Below are 12,640 nucleotides of genomic sequence, written 5' to 3' on the forward strand. Positions count from 1 at the left end.
AATGCAGAAGTTATCTTTTATCCAATCAGAAGATAGCATTTCTAATCTCAATCAGATCACTTTTTTTTACACCTGTGCATGTGTCTAAGAACGCAAGATACAGTATGTCAGTTGCAATACCTGGATTATGTGTGATTATATTGGGAGCTCTAAAATTTTGTCGTTTTTGGTACCACTGGGTTTTTTTTCCTGTATAAATTTATATTTTCCTGTATATGTGTTTCAAACATGTGATGTTTCAGTCCTATCTTTGTAGGGTGTTGACAGGGTTTGATGCATACATTATAAAAGTAGCTTTTTCAAAATGTGAAACTGTGAAACTGTGAAAATCGATTTTTGTTACCTCTGTTGCATATGGGCTTTTTAATATGCTACAAGACATATTGAGAGCAAAATAAGCAGTGAACGCCCTGGCTGAGCTATTTTGGCTTGGAACTGCAGTGTACCAATAACAACCTAAAAAACATGCATTCAGACTTCCAGGGTTCTTTACATCACAACCTTATTACAACACAAGTCCTGCAAGCTAGTTTTAACTTTCACTTTAACTTGAGCAGGCAGTTGTCATGCACTGTTTGTACATTTTCCCATGAAAAGTAATGCACCACAATTCTTACATATCCCATGTAGTTATGAACCAGCGATATGTACATAATGTTTTGGAAGTCTGTGATCACTTGACTAATGCACTGATAAGAGTAAAGAAGGAAGCAGTCCGTTAATTAGGCAGGTGGTGGAAGGGTCACAAAACACAAGACTTTCCCCCAGAAACGGAACGATTTGAACTTTAAGTAAACTTTGACTTATTTTAAGGTGCGTCATCACCATGTTTCTTTTCCTGTTGCTAACGATGTCAACATTTACCTGCCTAAAACTAAACTAAATAACTTTATATTAATTAGGTATATTTCCATTGAGTGTGTAACGTCATATATGGGACATCAATTCCTAGGTTATCAAACAAACCATTGTTTGCAAATACATTGACTTAAGTAATTAAGTATACCGAGATTATTATTATGTTATATTGGTGTGTTGGGAAGCTTCATTAAAAACCATTCATATGTTATGATTATAAATCTTAAGTAAAAGTAACAAGTAGCTATACATGTCAAATAAATATAGTGGAGTTTGACAACTCAAATCAAGTCAAGTCAATTTTATTTAAGTAGCCTTATATCACAAATCACAATTTTCCCTCAAGGGGCCTTTGATCTGTACAGCATATGTTACCCTCTGTGCTTAGGTCCTTGATTTTTAAAAAGCATTTAGTAGGTAAAAAAATGGAATGAATGTCAGTTAAAACAACAAAGGAAGGATCCCTCTTCCTGCACCGGCAGTCATGTAAAAGATGTCATGTATACAGAACAAGAAGACAGACTACATAAACACACAAGAGCAAAGTTCAAGCACACCTTTTACAGACAATAATAAGTGGGAGTATATTAAAAGAGAGTATATGAAACTTAAATGTACAAGATTTCCCTCTGAATTTAAGTGGATTAAAAGTATAATGTAGCATCTACTAAAATATTATCATTAGCAAAGTACTTCAAAATTGCCTACAAGTCTTGTAAATAACAGACAGCCCTTTGAGCAGACGGTAGACCTCCAGCAGCTTAAGCTCCTTCTGCCCTGTTGGCCAACAGCGTGCCAATTCCTGTAAATGTGATACACCTGGGCGTGGGTGGCAAGGATTACAGAGATGTTTAGAGACAGATAGCTGGGCTCAGGCTCACTGGCATTCTGTGATGCTGTGATTACCCCCTATCTGAGGGCACAGTTTTTTATAAACTCTGTTAATCCGGGGAAGAGTCAATGAGCCTGCTTGTTTTCAGGGAAGGCCTGTTCACACAGTCACAATCAGTGTCTGAAATCTGTGAAAATGAAGTCACTGCCAAGAATAAGTAGCACAGCCTTACAGTATATGTTTAGTAGTGAGCCTACAATGGGGATCATGTTCTTGGAATTCTTTTATGGAATTTGGGCATTTGCACAGTGTTGCATGACAGGGGAAAGTACTGTTGTAACATTTCCCCCCCAAATACCCTTTGATTTTGAATTTGTTTTTCAGTACAGAAAAGCATAAGTGTCCCTCGATCATTCTCACATTCTCACTCCGACTTCATCACATATATGTAAGGTACACTGAGTGCGTTGGTTGTTGACGTTCTGGGATGCCGAGTCAAGTTCTGCAAGCTACATACACTGTCTTTTCAGAATGCACTTATCTTTTTTACAGGAAATGTACAGTTTGCATGCAGTCTCTTTCAAAATAAACACACTAAGTCGGTACATCACTGCAAATTACCTTTTTTTTTTAGCGTCAACAACAAACGCATATGGTTAAGTTTAGCCAACAGAAACACATGGTTGGGTTTAGACAACAAAAGCACATGGCTTGGTATGGCTTTACAATCTTACAGGAAGTTAACACTGGCCTCCCAAGTGAAAGTCAGTGGCTGTTTGACCCATCCATCACCCCTCCCGCCTACCCTACCTGGACTTCCGCCGCGATTTTTTTGATGCCACCAGGCACCGTTAAACAATAACGGCTACTGGCAGCGTACAATGCTGAGGTGAAAGAATGGCTTTTTTTTAAAATCTGCGTCTGATGCCGGAAGTCACTGACCAAGTGCCAGATTTCGATGATTTTGAAGTGAGACCAGGTTGATCATTATTAAGCCACAACGGTGCAATTCTCTAAATATTTTAGAAACTGTTTTTCTTTGGGCCCTCTGCAGTCTACTCAGTGGTTAGACCAAATAGGGTTAAAATGTAGTTTGTCAGTCCATAGTATGTTCAGCTGATATTCCATGATCCAAGTCCAATAGGCCAAATCACAATGTTTGTTTACAGAAACTTCCAAGTAGAAAACCCCTATGTCACATACATCAAATGAAACGGCACTGAGCTCAGATGGTTAGTTTTTAGCCGCGTAAAAAACAACAATATCTGTTTAGGTGCACTATATTTAGAATATTTTCACTGCTTTCAATGAGGCTGTTATCTCAAAGCCATAAACAAAAACAGTCATTTTAGAAAATGGGAGTTGCTGCCTCAATCAGTAAGTGTGTAAGGTAAAGTGGTGAAAGTATTCCCAATGTACGGTAGAGTATATTCAAAATGATATTGATTTCTTTTTTTTTTCTTAAAGTGGGTCTTTCTAGATGGCTAAAATATGTTTTGCTGCTGCCTCTGCTGCCGGCAATACATTGCTTACCTTCCATGCTGGTAGAGTTGGTTTATCAAAGACTATCAAAGCAACACAATACATAAAATAAGCACAGCAGAAACATCAGACAGGTCAGACCACCTAGATTAACTACACATTTTTAAATGTTGCAGTTATGGCTGAAAATAACAATAGGAATACACAAGTTTGCCAATTTTCCAAATCTCCACAATTCAAAACAATTGCCAGTTGTCAGCCTGGCGCAAAAGCACCACACTTGTTCATTTCAGCTTTTTATAGGTATTATTGTGCATGTGACACTGAAACAGGAACCATTTCCTATTGCACACATTATGATGTTAAGCGTCCAGTTTCTTTTGCAAATGACTGGTGATTTCTTCTGCTCTTATTCAGCTGTTGCTCTGAGGGATCTTCTACATAGCGTGCAGGTGCAGTTCATTTTAGGGGCTGGATTAGTGCTAGGTGATAAAAATGTTTTTGTTGATGATGTTGAGGTTAGTCAAGTTTGAATGGGGATTTTAACTGAGTCAAGGGTGATAATAATGGTTATTCCAAGAGAGAGCTTTTACTAAGAGATAAAGTTACGAGTGCCAAACTGTCACTTTGGCATGAAGGTATGACAGTGAAACCTGTTAAGTGCCTCGTGTGACTGGAACTGGCACCCTTACCCCAGCATTTACAGGATGTGTTATGTGTGGGTGTGGGTGTGTGTGTGTGTGTGTGTGTGTGTGTGTGTGTGTCTGTGTGTGTGTGTGTGTGTGTGTGTGTGTGTGTGTGTGAATAGTTAGAAAACCATGACGCAACATCAAAAAATAGTAGTAGATTTCTTTATTTAGAATAAAGTAAAATAGTTTCTATATCAACGTAAACTAGACAGGTCTGGCAATCAGCCTGCAGAAAACAGAGTTGTTTATCTCTCAAGTGAACCCAACAGTTGCATGTAAATTACCAACAGCATGCTGGATGAGGCTAAAAACACCACCTGACAAACTTGGCTCTGATTAACCTGATGAGCTTAAAGTCTTACATGCATATGCCTGTTTGTGTATGTGTGTGCGAGCGTGTGCGTGTTGATGCACTTAACGTGACCATCTGTGCGTGCTGAAGAAGAGAGAGGGAAGAAACCCCCCAATCCGTCTTATCCTCTCAGCTCCTTACCATCGCAAGTCTTGGTAGGTAGTCAGCTCACTCAACAGGTTGCAGATGACTTTCCTGCACTGTTTGACTGCAACAATTCTGAGGAGAAAGCATACATTGATTGAAGAGATATATGGAGACTTGCACGTGGAGGCTTGACAGACAAAAGGACAGAGTTGGAGGATTCTAGAGGATCTTGTCAAAGCAACTACAGACATCCTTACCTATGGATTTACACTTTGGCTTTCACCTGTTTTCCTGAATCATTTTTCTTCAGAGAAGAGATTTTTCAAGGTTTTCTTGAATAACTTCTGAATGCAAACATGGGCTGCTCTCCATCCAAAGGAAAGTTATTTTCAAAGCCAGAAGGCCCTAGTCCTCAAAAGGCTCTGCTGGCTGAAGCACCACAAGATGGTGTTGATTCAAGACCTGAAGGGGAGAGGGATAAATGTTTCGAGACTGATGAGAAAGAAAATGAACTTCCTCGACCCACTGAAGAACATTCTACAAAAGACACTGCATGGTCTCAGATGGACTGCGACACAACAGATGCCCAAAACACAGAGGACATTAAAGAAACAGAGGTGAATGTGATGCCCCAAGAAATAGTCCATGAGGTTCTACAAACAGATAAGATTAAAAAGACAGAGAAAAGACAGAAAAATAAAGGCAAGAGAAGGTCTACTGACAAGCACAGAAAATCCTCTATCGTCCAGAAAAAGGTTGACTTCCCACCACACATGGTGAGGGCTCACCAGGCAGCCTATGCCTATTTAAACCCAAACATCTCTAAATATGAGACCCTGTTGGGCCTGCTGGACCAGGCCGCCCAGACACAGCTTGCTCTCCAGCCTGCAATGTCTGCTTTGGTGTTCCGGTTCGAGGAGATCAACCAAGCTTTAGAGGAGATGGCTGAGGAGGGGGAGCTCATGTTGAAGGAGCATGGGGACTACATGGCCTTGCCTTCTGGGATGCTGGGCCCAGTTGTTATGCCAGCTAAATCTATGACTGACACAGCCAACCCTGCAAATCCACCTCCAGATCTGTTACAGCAACTGCTCAAGCATTCAACAGAGAAAATGAGACTTGTGGGGGGCTCGGTCCAGGCACTGGGTGACACCACGCTTGAAGAGGCGGTGGAGTATTTTTCTTCCGTCTCTAAACTGCTGATTGAGAAGCTGCAGGCCAAGCAGGCAGCAGAGCAAAGGTTGACTCAAGTGCTGGCACGGGTGGAGGGGGCTTCCATGAGGAAGTCTAACCCAGAGGATTCTGCACTGCACAGTGAGGACAGCGGTATCGGGGGAGAAAATGAGAGTCTGACAGGGTCTGACAGGCACCGCCGCCACCGCGGGAGTGCCGGATCTGGAAGTTGTGGATCTGGAAACAACATTCGAGGTGCATCTGATATTCTGCACAGTAATTTACCCAACCTGGAAGGCTATAATGAAGATGATGAAGAGGACGAGGAGGACGATGATGATGATGATGATGATGATGAAGAGTATGAGGATGATGAAGGGGACAGGCCTGTAAGGAAGAGGTCTAACTCTTCCCCACCAGATCCCAGTCAACCTCTTCTTTTCATGTGTGCAAGTTACATGCAGGATCGGCAGCCTACAGTCAAACGACCCCTGACTGCTATCTCTGTAAACAAACCTGAACACTCTACATCCACCAGGTGTGTAAACATAATGATTGAGCTACAAAAGAGCCAGAGGGACTTGGATCAACGAATGAAGAAGATGGCTGAAATCCGAGGAAAGAAAGAGATAGCAGGGCCTCATTATAACCTGTATAGAGCTGGACTAAGACGGCATTCAGTAAGTGGATCAGCTCAAAAAGGCCCCCTCAGAATAAATCAGTCACCTGGTTCCTTACCAATGTTAACACCTCAACCACCCAAGCACCAATCAGTCAGAAGGCTGATAAATACCTTTAGCCAAGGGGTTGATGGTAGACCAGGGCAGAGCCTTGCTAATATTCCACCTCATATCAGGAGGCCCAGGAAAAGTGGGATCCTTCAGTCATCTGCCACAGTGAATAGTAATGAGGGGGGGTTAGTCATCAATGGCAACAATAATAACAACAGCTGGCCTGAAGGGAGGGATGACCTAGATGTAGACAACCTACCACCTCCGCCCCCAGAGGTCCTCATGGACAATTCCTTTCAGAGTACTGAGGGCATACCAGGAAATAAGGAAGGGTCACAGGAAGATTCGGTTGTACATCTCCCAATAATAAACCAAAAGAGTGGCGTCTCCCAACGCCTAAAGTCATCTGTGCAGAATGTTGAACTGCTGCCAAACAGAGCCAGCATGAAGCCAAGATCGATCAGTATCTCTTCTGCCCGTCCTGTCAGACAGGATGCTGTTACGGGAGCACAAGATACAGAGCAGCAACCAGAAACTGATCTGGATCCAGAAATGGAGAAGGTTAACTGTCACTATCAACAGGCACGTAAGATGAATCACCCGCACAATGCAGAGGAACCTCCTGATAACAGAGATCTTACAGAACTAAGCGGAAGAGGAACTTCACCTATTCAAATTAGAATGAGCCAGAGATCTGGAAGCAATGACTTCACTGAGGGGGAGATGTCCACTTACAGCCTGCCTATAACAGCACCCCCTGTCTCTAGAGTCCGCCTACCACCATCTTGTCCTTCTGTGTGCCACAGATTCCCAAGCCCTCCTGTGTTCAGACCTCAGTCTGCCTCAAAGCCCTCATCCCGCCCAAGTTCTCCAAGAACGGTTACACGTGCCACAGATAACAACATTGAAGAGATCATTCCATCTGTGTCCTTTCGAGATGCCCGCTCAGTTTTCTGTCGAAAGGACTCTAAGACCTGCATCCCTCCTGGAAGTTCTGTACTTCCCAAACCATGGGGTGAGGCCTCCCGGGGCAGACTTCCCACAAGAGGGATAGACAACAATGCCCGTCGCACCCAATCAGAACAGAGGCCTAGTGTGACTTCCTATTCAGAGTTTACTAAAGATGGCTGTTCAGCCTCCACACAGTCCAAGGGGAATGAGCCTGTTACCACAAAATATAGGTAAGTCATATCACAAAGTTGTGGGTCCAGGTAAACTTCACTGGGTTTTGTAGCTGTTTCATTGCTATGAAAGAAAACCTGACTAATTAACAATACAAGTGTTACTTGGCAAAACTGAGCATCAGTGTCCATTGTTTAACTTGTGCACTTGTCGAGTCTTAACTTGGGTTTTGAAGCAGCAATTAGATACTATTAAAAATCTGGTATTTTGTATATTCTTCTAAAACATGACAGTTCCATGGCGTCCATGTAGCTAAAGTTCTTATAGTCTACAAAAAAATTGCAAGAGATTGAAACTGGAAAGGGTTAGATCCTTGTGATTAGGGTTTTATTAGTGTAATTAAGCAGTAAGTAAGGTTAGTTTGACCTTTGGTGGTTGTTTACTTTTAATCAGGAGCCACCGGTGTGGATTCCACCAGCTGTCCGCATTATTGTTTAAGTTAATGACATTAGCACGTCTGACCATCTGCATTCCCAGCAGACAAAACCAATCTGGTGCCACACCTGGTTTATCTACTTGTATGTGCTACAATAGGTCCCCTACTTTATTTGTAAAATAGCCCTCAAGTTTTTCAATAGCTTGTCTTTCCTGATCAAGTTTTATGGGAGTTGTAAAACAGGGCATCTTGTTATTGAAACATAAATCAATTGATGTCAGAAGAATGAAAGACAACATGTACTCGCCTACTGTAACAATGCTCTGATGTCAACCAAAAAGAATTCTTGTCAGGATAACAAGGCCTTTGATGTAGCATTTCTGCCCTTTCAAGTTCTCTGGAACTGAAAGCATTCAGCAGCTCTCCAAGGCAAAGTGACAAACTGAATCCACTGAATAAAGTGTATGAAGACAATGAAACTCCGAGACAGGATTGCACTTAAATTCCGATTAGTCATATGTAACAAGCTTTTCAAAAGTCTTTGTTTGATGGAAGGTGGCCTTTTACAGAATGGAGACAAAAAAAAGGGATGAGACATACTATATATGCTGCGGTTGATAGGAGAATGGAGTGGGGTAGGGATTGTGGGTGGAAACAGCTAATACACAAATACAGAAAAAATAACAAAAAAACAGACTCGCTGACAATATAATTACAGTAGTAGTATCAGTGGTGTAGTGGTAGTTAATAAGGTGGGTGTACTACTAGGTAGATGGGAAGGTTATTGAGGAGGAACTGGGTATACTTTTCCATACATTTCAATTTTTTCGACTTTTTTTGGCTGATAGGTGGGTATACTGTAAACAGCCAGTAAAGGAGGTGTGTATACCATGTATACCTGCTTGTACCCTCCACTACACTACTAAGTATATTATAGTTCAAAGAAGTGCTGAGTGTTTTTGTATATGTTTTAGTTAGATGGACATGTCAGTGTATCTACATGTATGTGCTTTATACTGTATGTATATGAATGTATGTCTGTATGAAAATGTGATAAAGAACAAGGGGCATGGGGACAGAAAAATATTTAAAATGCCATAAAATTTAAATTAAAAGCCTGATCCCAGTTAATGCCCAGTCCCTTTAACTAGCCCAGTGTGGCTTCACACTTTGACAAATACACACCTGTCTCAATTAGGCACCTGGTCTGGTTGCCAAGTTGTTAATTTTTTCATAGAAGTTCTTCTGATGTATAAAACCGGGTTTTTGGCTACCTCAAATTATGTGTCCATTCCTCAATTATCCTGTAAGTTATTGATATGTCTTTACTCTTAAGGGCCCTCAGATCAAAAGAATCAAAAGGGTTTTTCATTCAAATTAATCCAAGTTGTGATTATTGTTTTAACAGCTTAAAGTGGTGTGTCGATATGCTGGGTGCCATAATCCTCAAATACTGTAACTCTCTGTATCTGATGTGCTGTCTGTCAGAGCTAGATCAAATGGATGATTCATAATTGATATATAATCTGAAGCCTAATCATTAAAATAATATTCATACTGGTTTAAATCAACAATTCAGTTGTATTTCCCATCTTTGCTGGGCAACAGTTTTGTGTGAAGGAATTAAAGGCCTGTCCCATATAGGCGCCTGTCTCAGATATAGGCCCTTTGATTTCAGTTATTTAAACTAATTATAGGTAAGCAAATAAACTTAAAGGAAAGAAAGAAAGAAAGAAAGAAAGAAAGAAAGAAAGAAAGTAAAGTTGGTAGGTGGGGTAAGGTTGACGAGGTAGAAAAACACATTACGTGGTGGTGGGCACAAAATTTGCGAGAATTACATGCTGGCAACATGAAAACAATGTCAATGCAAAGTCTTTCATGAGCTGGCACACTTTCATCAGGAAATGGTTACAGTTTGGTTAGGTTTAGGGAAGTAAAACACTTAGGTTTAAAAAAAATACTTGGTTAGGTTTAGAAAAACACTGTGGTTTAGCTACTGTAAATTTTGCGTAGTTACATAAAGTCCATAAAGCTACTTTATTACATTAACTTTTGGTTTCACATGGGACACAAACAGTGGTCTTCTGGTTGAAAGTCCATATTTGTTTGACCTATCCATCGTAACCTCCCACCCACCCTATGAGGACTTCCTCACTCTTTATTCTAAATTCATCTGTCCACCATAACAAAGGATCCTCACTGAGTTTGCATTGGCATTGTTTTCTTGTTGCCAGCATGTAATTTTAACACATTTTGTGCCCACCACAACGTAACGATTGGTTAAGACTTTGTGTCCATGTCACATATTTCTATGAGACCAGGTTGGAGACAAATATATCCCGACTTTTAGTCCCTAGTATGGGTCAAGCATCAAAAACAATGCATTCTGTACTTAAACACACATTCTGTGGCCCTGTGAAGTGGAGATAAGGAGTCTATTTTATTTTAGCCTTCAATTCTCATCCGTTAGTTTTTAACAGTTTACCATCTATGATTTACATCTCTGTAGAGCTTCTGAAGAAATTAACGGTAGAGATTTAGTCACTGCATTTATTTCAAAGTGTTTGGACACCTGCAGCACAAGCTACAGTTGCTCTTCAAACTTAGTCACAGTGCCCAGTTGTATGTTACCAGCTTACCTCATCTCTCCAGAGAAACCACCTGGCCTAATCCAGAAAGGATTAACCCTCCTACCCCACTGTCATCCCCTGCTGAGCTCCTAGGCCTGCTACCCCACATAATCCACTCATGCACTAAAACTCCTTTTACCCTCCTCTCTTGCTCTCCTATAGGTCGGGCAGCCCTCTGATGACAGCAGACAATGCCCAGTTGGATCCAAGTGCCACTGTGACTACAGCCTAAAGGCCAGCTGTGATTGGCCAGGGTTCAATCAATCAATCAATTTTATTTATAAAGCCCAATATCACAAATCACAATTTGCCTCACAGGGCTTTACAGCATACGACATCCCTCTGTCCTTATGACCCTCGCAGCGGATAAGGAAAAACTCCCCAAAAAAACCCCTTTAACGGGGTTGTTTAAGTGAAATACGATGTGGGTGAGGTAATGAAGAAAGGGATTATGGATTAGCAGGAGGTTTAGTCCCTTTCACTTTTCTTCCCTCTCTTGATAAAAGTGGTTTGTTCAGAGGCAGGTTTTAGATACATGTATATTAAATCAGGCAGTTGTGAAGGGCCTGAACATTCCTTTCTGATTGACTTCTAAAAACATTGTCAGAATTTGTCTGTATCAGTTTTTAGAAGAGCATATTTAATCTATACTAAATGTTGAATCTATAATCTACCTTGAATTTGTTTGAAGTTGAAGATACATGTATACATTTTGTTATTCCAGCCACTGGCACCCCAAATCTCAAATGTCTCCATAGTTCACTGTTGAACCTCAGAGCTGGGAGAAAACTTTGGGATTCAGGGGTGCTCTTAGCTGCTCTACCAAAATCAAAGAGAGTACGCCTTTTACTTACATAATCAGTTGAACTCAAATGTTTTTGTATGTATCATATTTTGTGTTTGGACCGTTTGTACTAGCTTCCCATTTGTGTTAACCATGTTTTCTACCTCGACTGTGTCCCAATAAAAGAAAGAAATCTGACCAAAGCCATGCTTACCATGTCTTTTCTTGAACATGCTATTTGTGGGAATGTTCAGCTGTTATTCCCACCCAGTGCATCATTAGAAACATGGTATGCTACAACAAAATCATTTAAGGTACATTGTAGAGTTTTTGTAAATGACCACCGGTGTGTCACGGTGTTCTGCATACTGAGGCCTGCATTAATATAGTGCTAGCTTAAATATATCCCAGTCTTAGCGACCACTAAAAGTGCTTTACAACCATAGACTATCAAAATGGACGTAGCCATTACAATGTCACCAATTGGTTTGTGGGCTCTCATTTTGAAGCCTCGCGTTTGGCATTATGGCTGTCGCCACTTTAGATTTTTGGAGCCAGAAGTGACCATATTTGGACTAAAAGTCCTAATACTAGCTGCTAGCTTCGCTGGCATGATACAGTCTGTGGATAACTGTTATAATGCTAATGCTCATTTTTTCCTAGTGAAAAACAGGCTTAAAAACATTAAAACAAAAAATACTTTCCAATGAACGTCTGACTCATGAAACATTTTCTTTATTTTCTGAGCCCACTAGATAGATAGATACATTCAAACACATCAGTGGTGTAGTGGTAGTTGATGAGGTGGGTGTACTATAGGTAGATAGGTAGGTTACCAATGAGGAAGTGGGCATACTCTCCTATATATTACAGTGGCTGTTTAGCTGATAGGTGGGTATACTGTCACTGGATAGAAAAAGAAGTGGGTATACCCTGAGTATATACCTGAGTATACCCTCCACTACACCACTGAAACACATAACACAATACACCATTGAAAACGTACAAATATACAAGATACATCAGGGCAAATAGGCAGGTAGGAGCAAACAGAGCACATTTTCAAAAATAACAGCATTTACTGATGCAATCATCCTGTGTTGTTCAATTTGCTGAATGTGCTCTCTGTTCAAAAAGGGTTGAAAACACACTGGGTTGCGGTTCCTTCAGCCTTTTTAAACTAAGAGTGCCATCTAGTGGGGTCATGATGTTATTTGGTCATCAAAGTGCAACCATATGCTGAGCACAACTTTTTAAGCGACCGAGATGTTACAATTAATTTTCATGAACTAAAAACATACTGAAATAGTGAAGGCTACAGCTACACTTACACAGTGTGAATCTGGGGTTACGCCATGGCCTACTTACGCTTAACCAACATTGCCATGGTAACATTATGCCATTATGTGTAACTTTAAACCTTAATAACATTTAAACAGGTTGTTATATGGGCAAAATATTTAA

The 12,640-nt window shown here is 40.8% G+C and overlaps 1 protein-coding gene across 1 annotated transcript; it reads left to right on the forward strand.

The window, feature by feature from the left end:
• Positions 1 to 4,353: 4,353 nt before the first annotated feature.
• pcare2 (photoreceptor cilium actin regulator 2) lies at positions 4,354 to 11,352 on the forward strand. The gene is made up of 2 exons (XM_050058464.1): positions 4,354 to 7,385; positions 10,555 to 11,352. Exons 1-2 carry the CDS (start codon positions 4,657 to 4,659, stop codon positions 10,622 to 10,624), a joined length of 2,799 nt encoding a protein of 932 aa, XP_049914421.1. The 5' UTR covers positions 4,354 to 4,656; the 3' UTR covers positions 10,625 to 11,352.
• The last annotated feature ends 1,288 nt before the right edge of the window (positions 11,353 to 12,640 follow it).

This window comes from Epinephelus moara, chromosome 12 (assembly GCF_006386435.1).
Source record: "Epinephelus moara isolate mb chromosome 12, YSFRI_EMoa_1.0, whole genome shotgun sequence".
NCBI classification, from domain to species: domain Eukaryota; kingdom Metazoa; phylum Chordata; class Actinopteri; order Perciformes; family Serranidae; genus Epinephelus; species Epinephelus moara.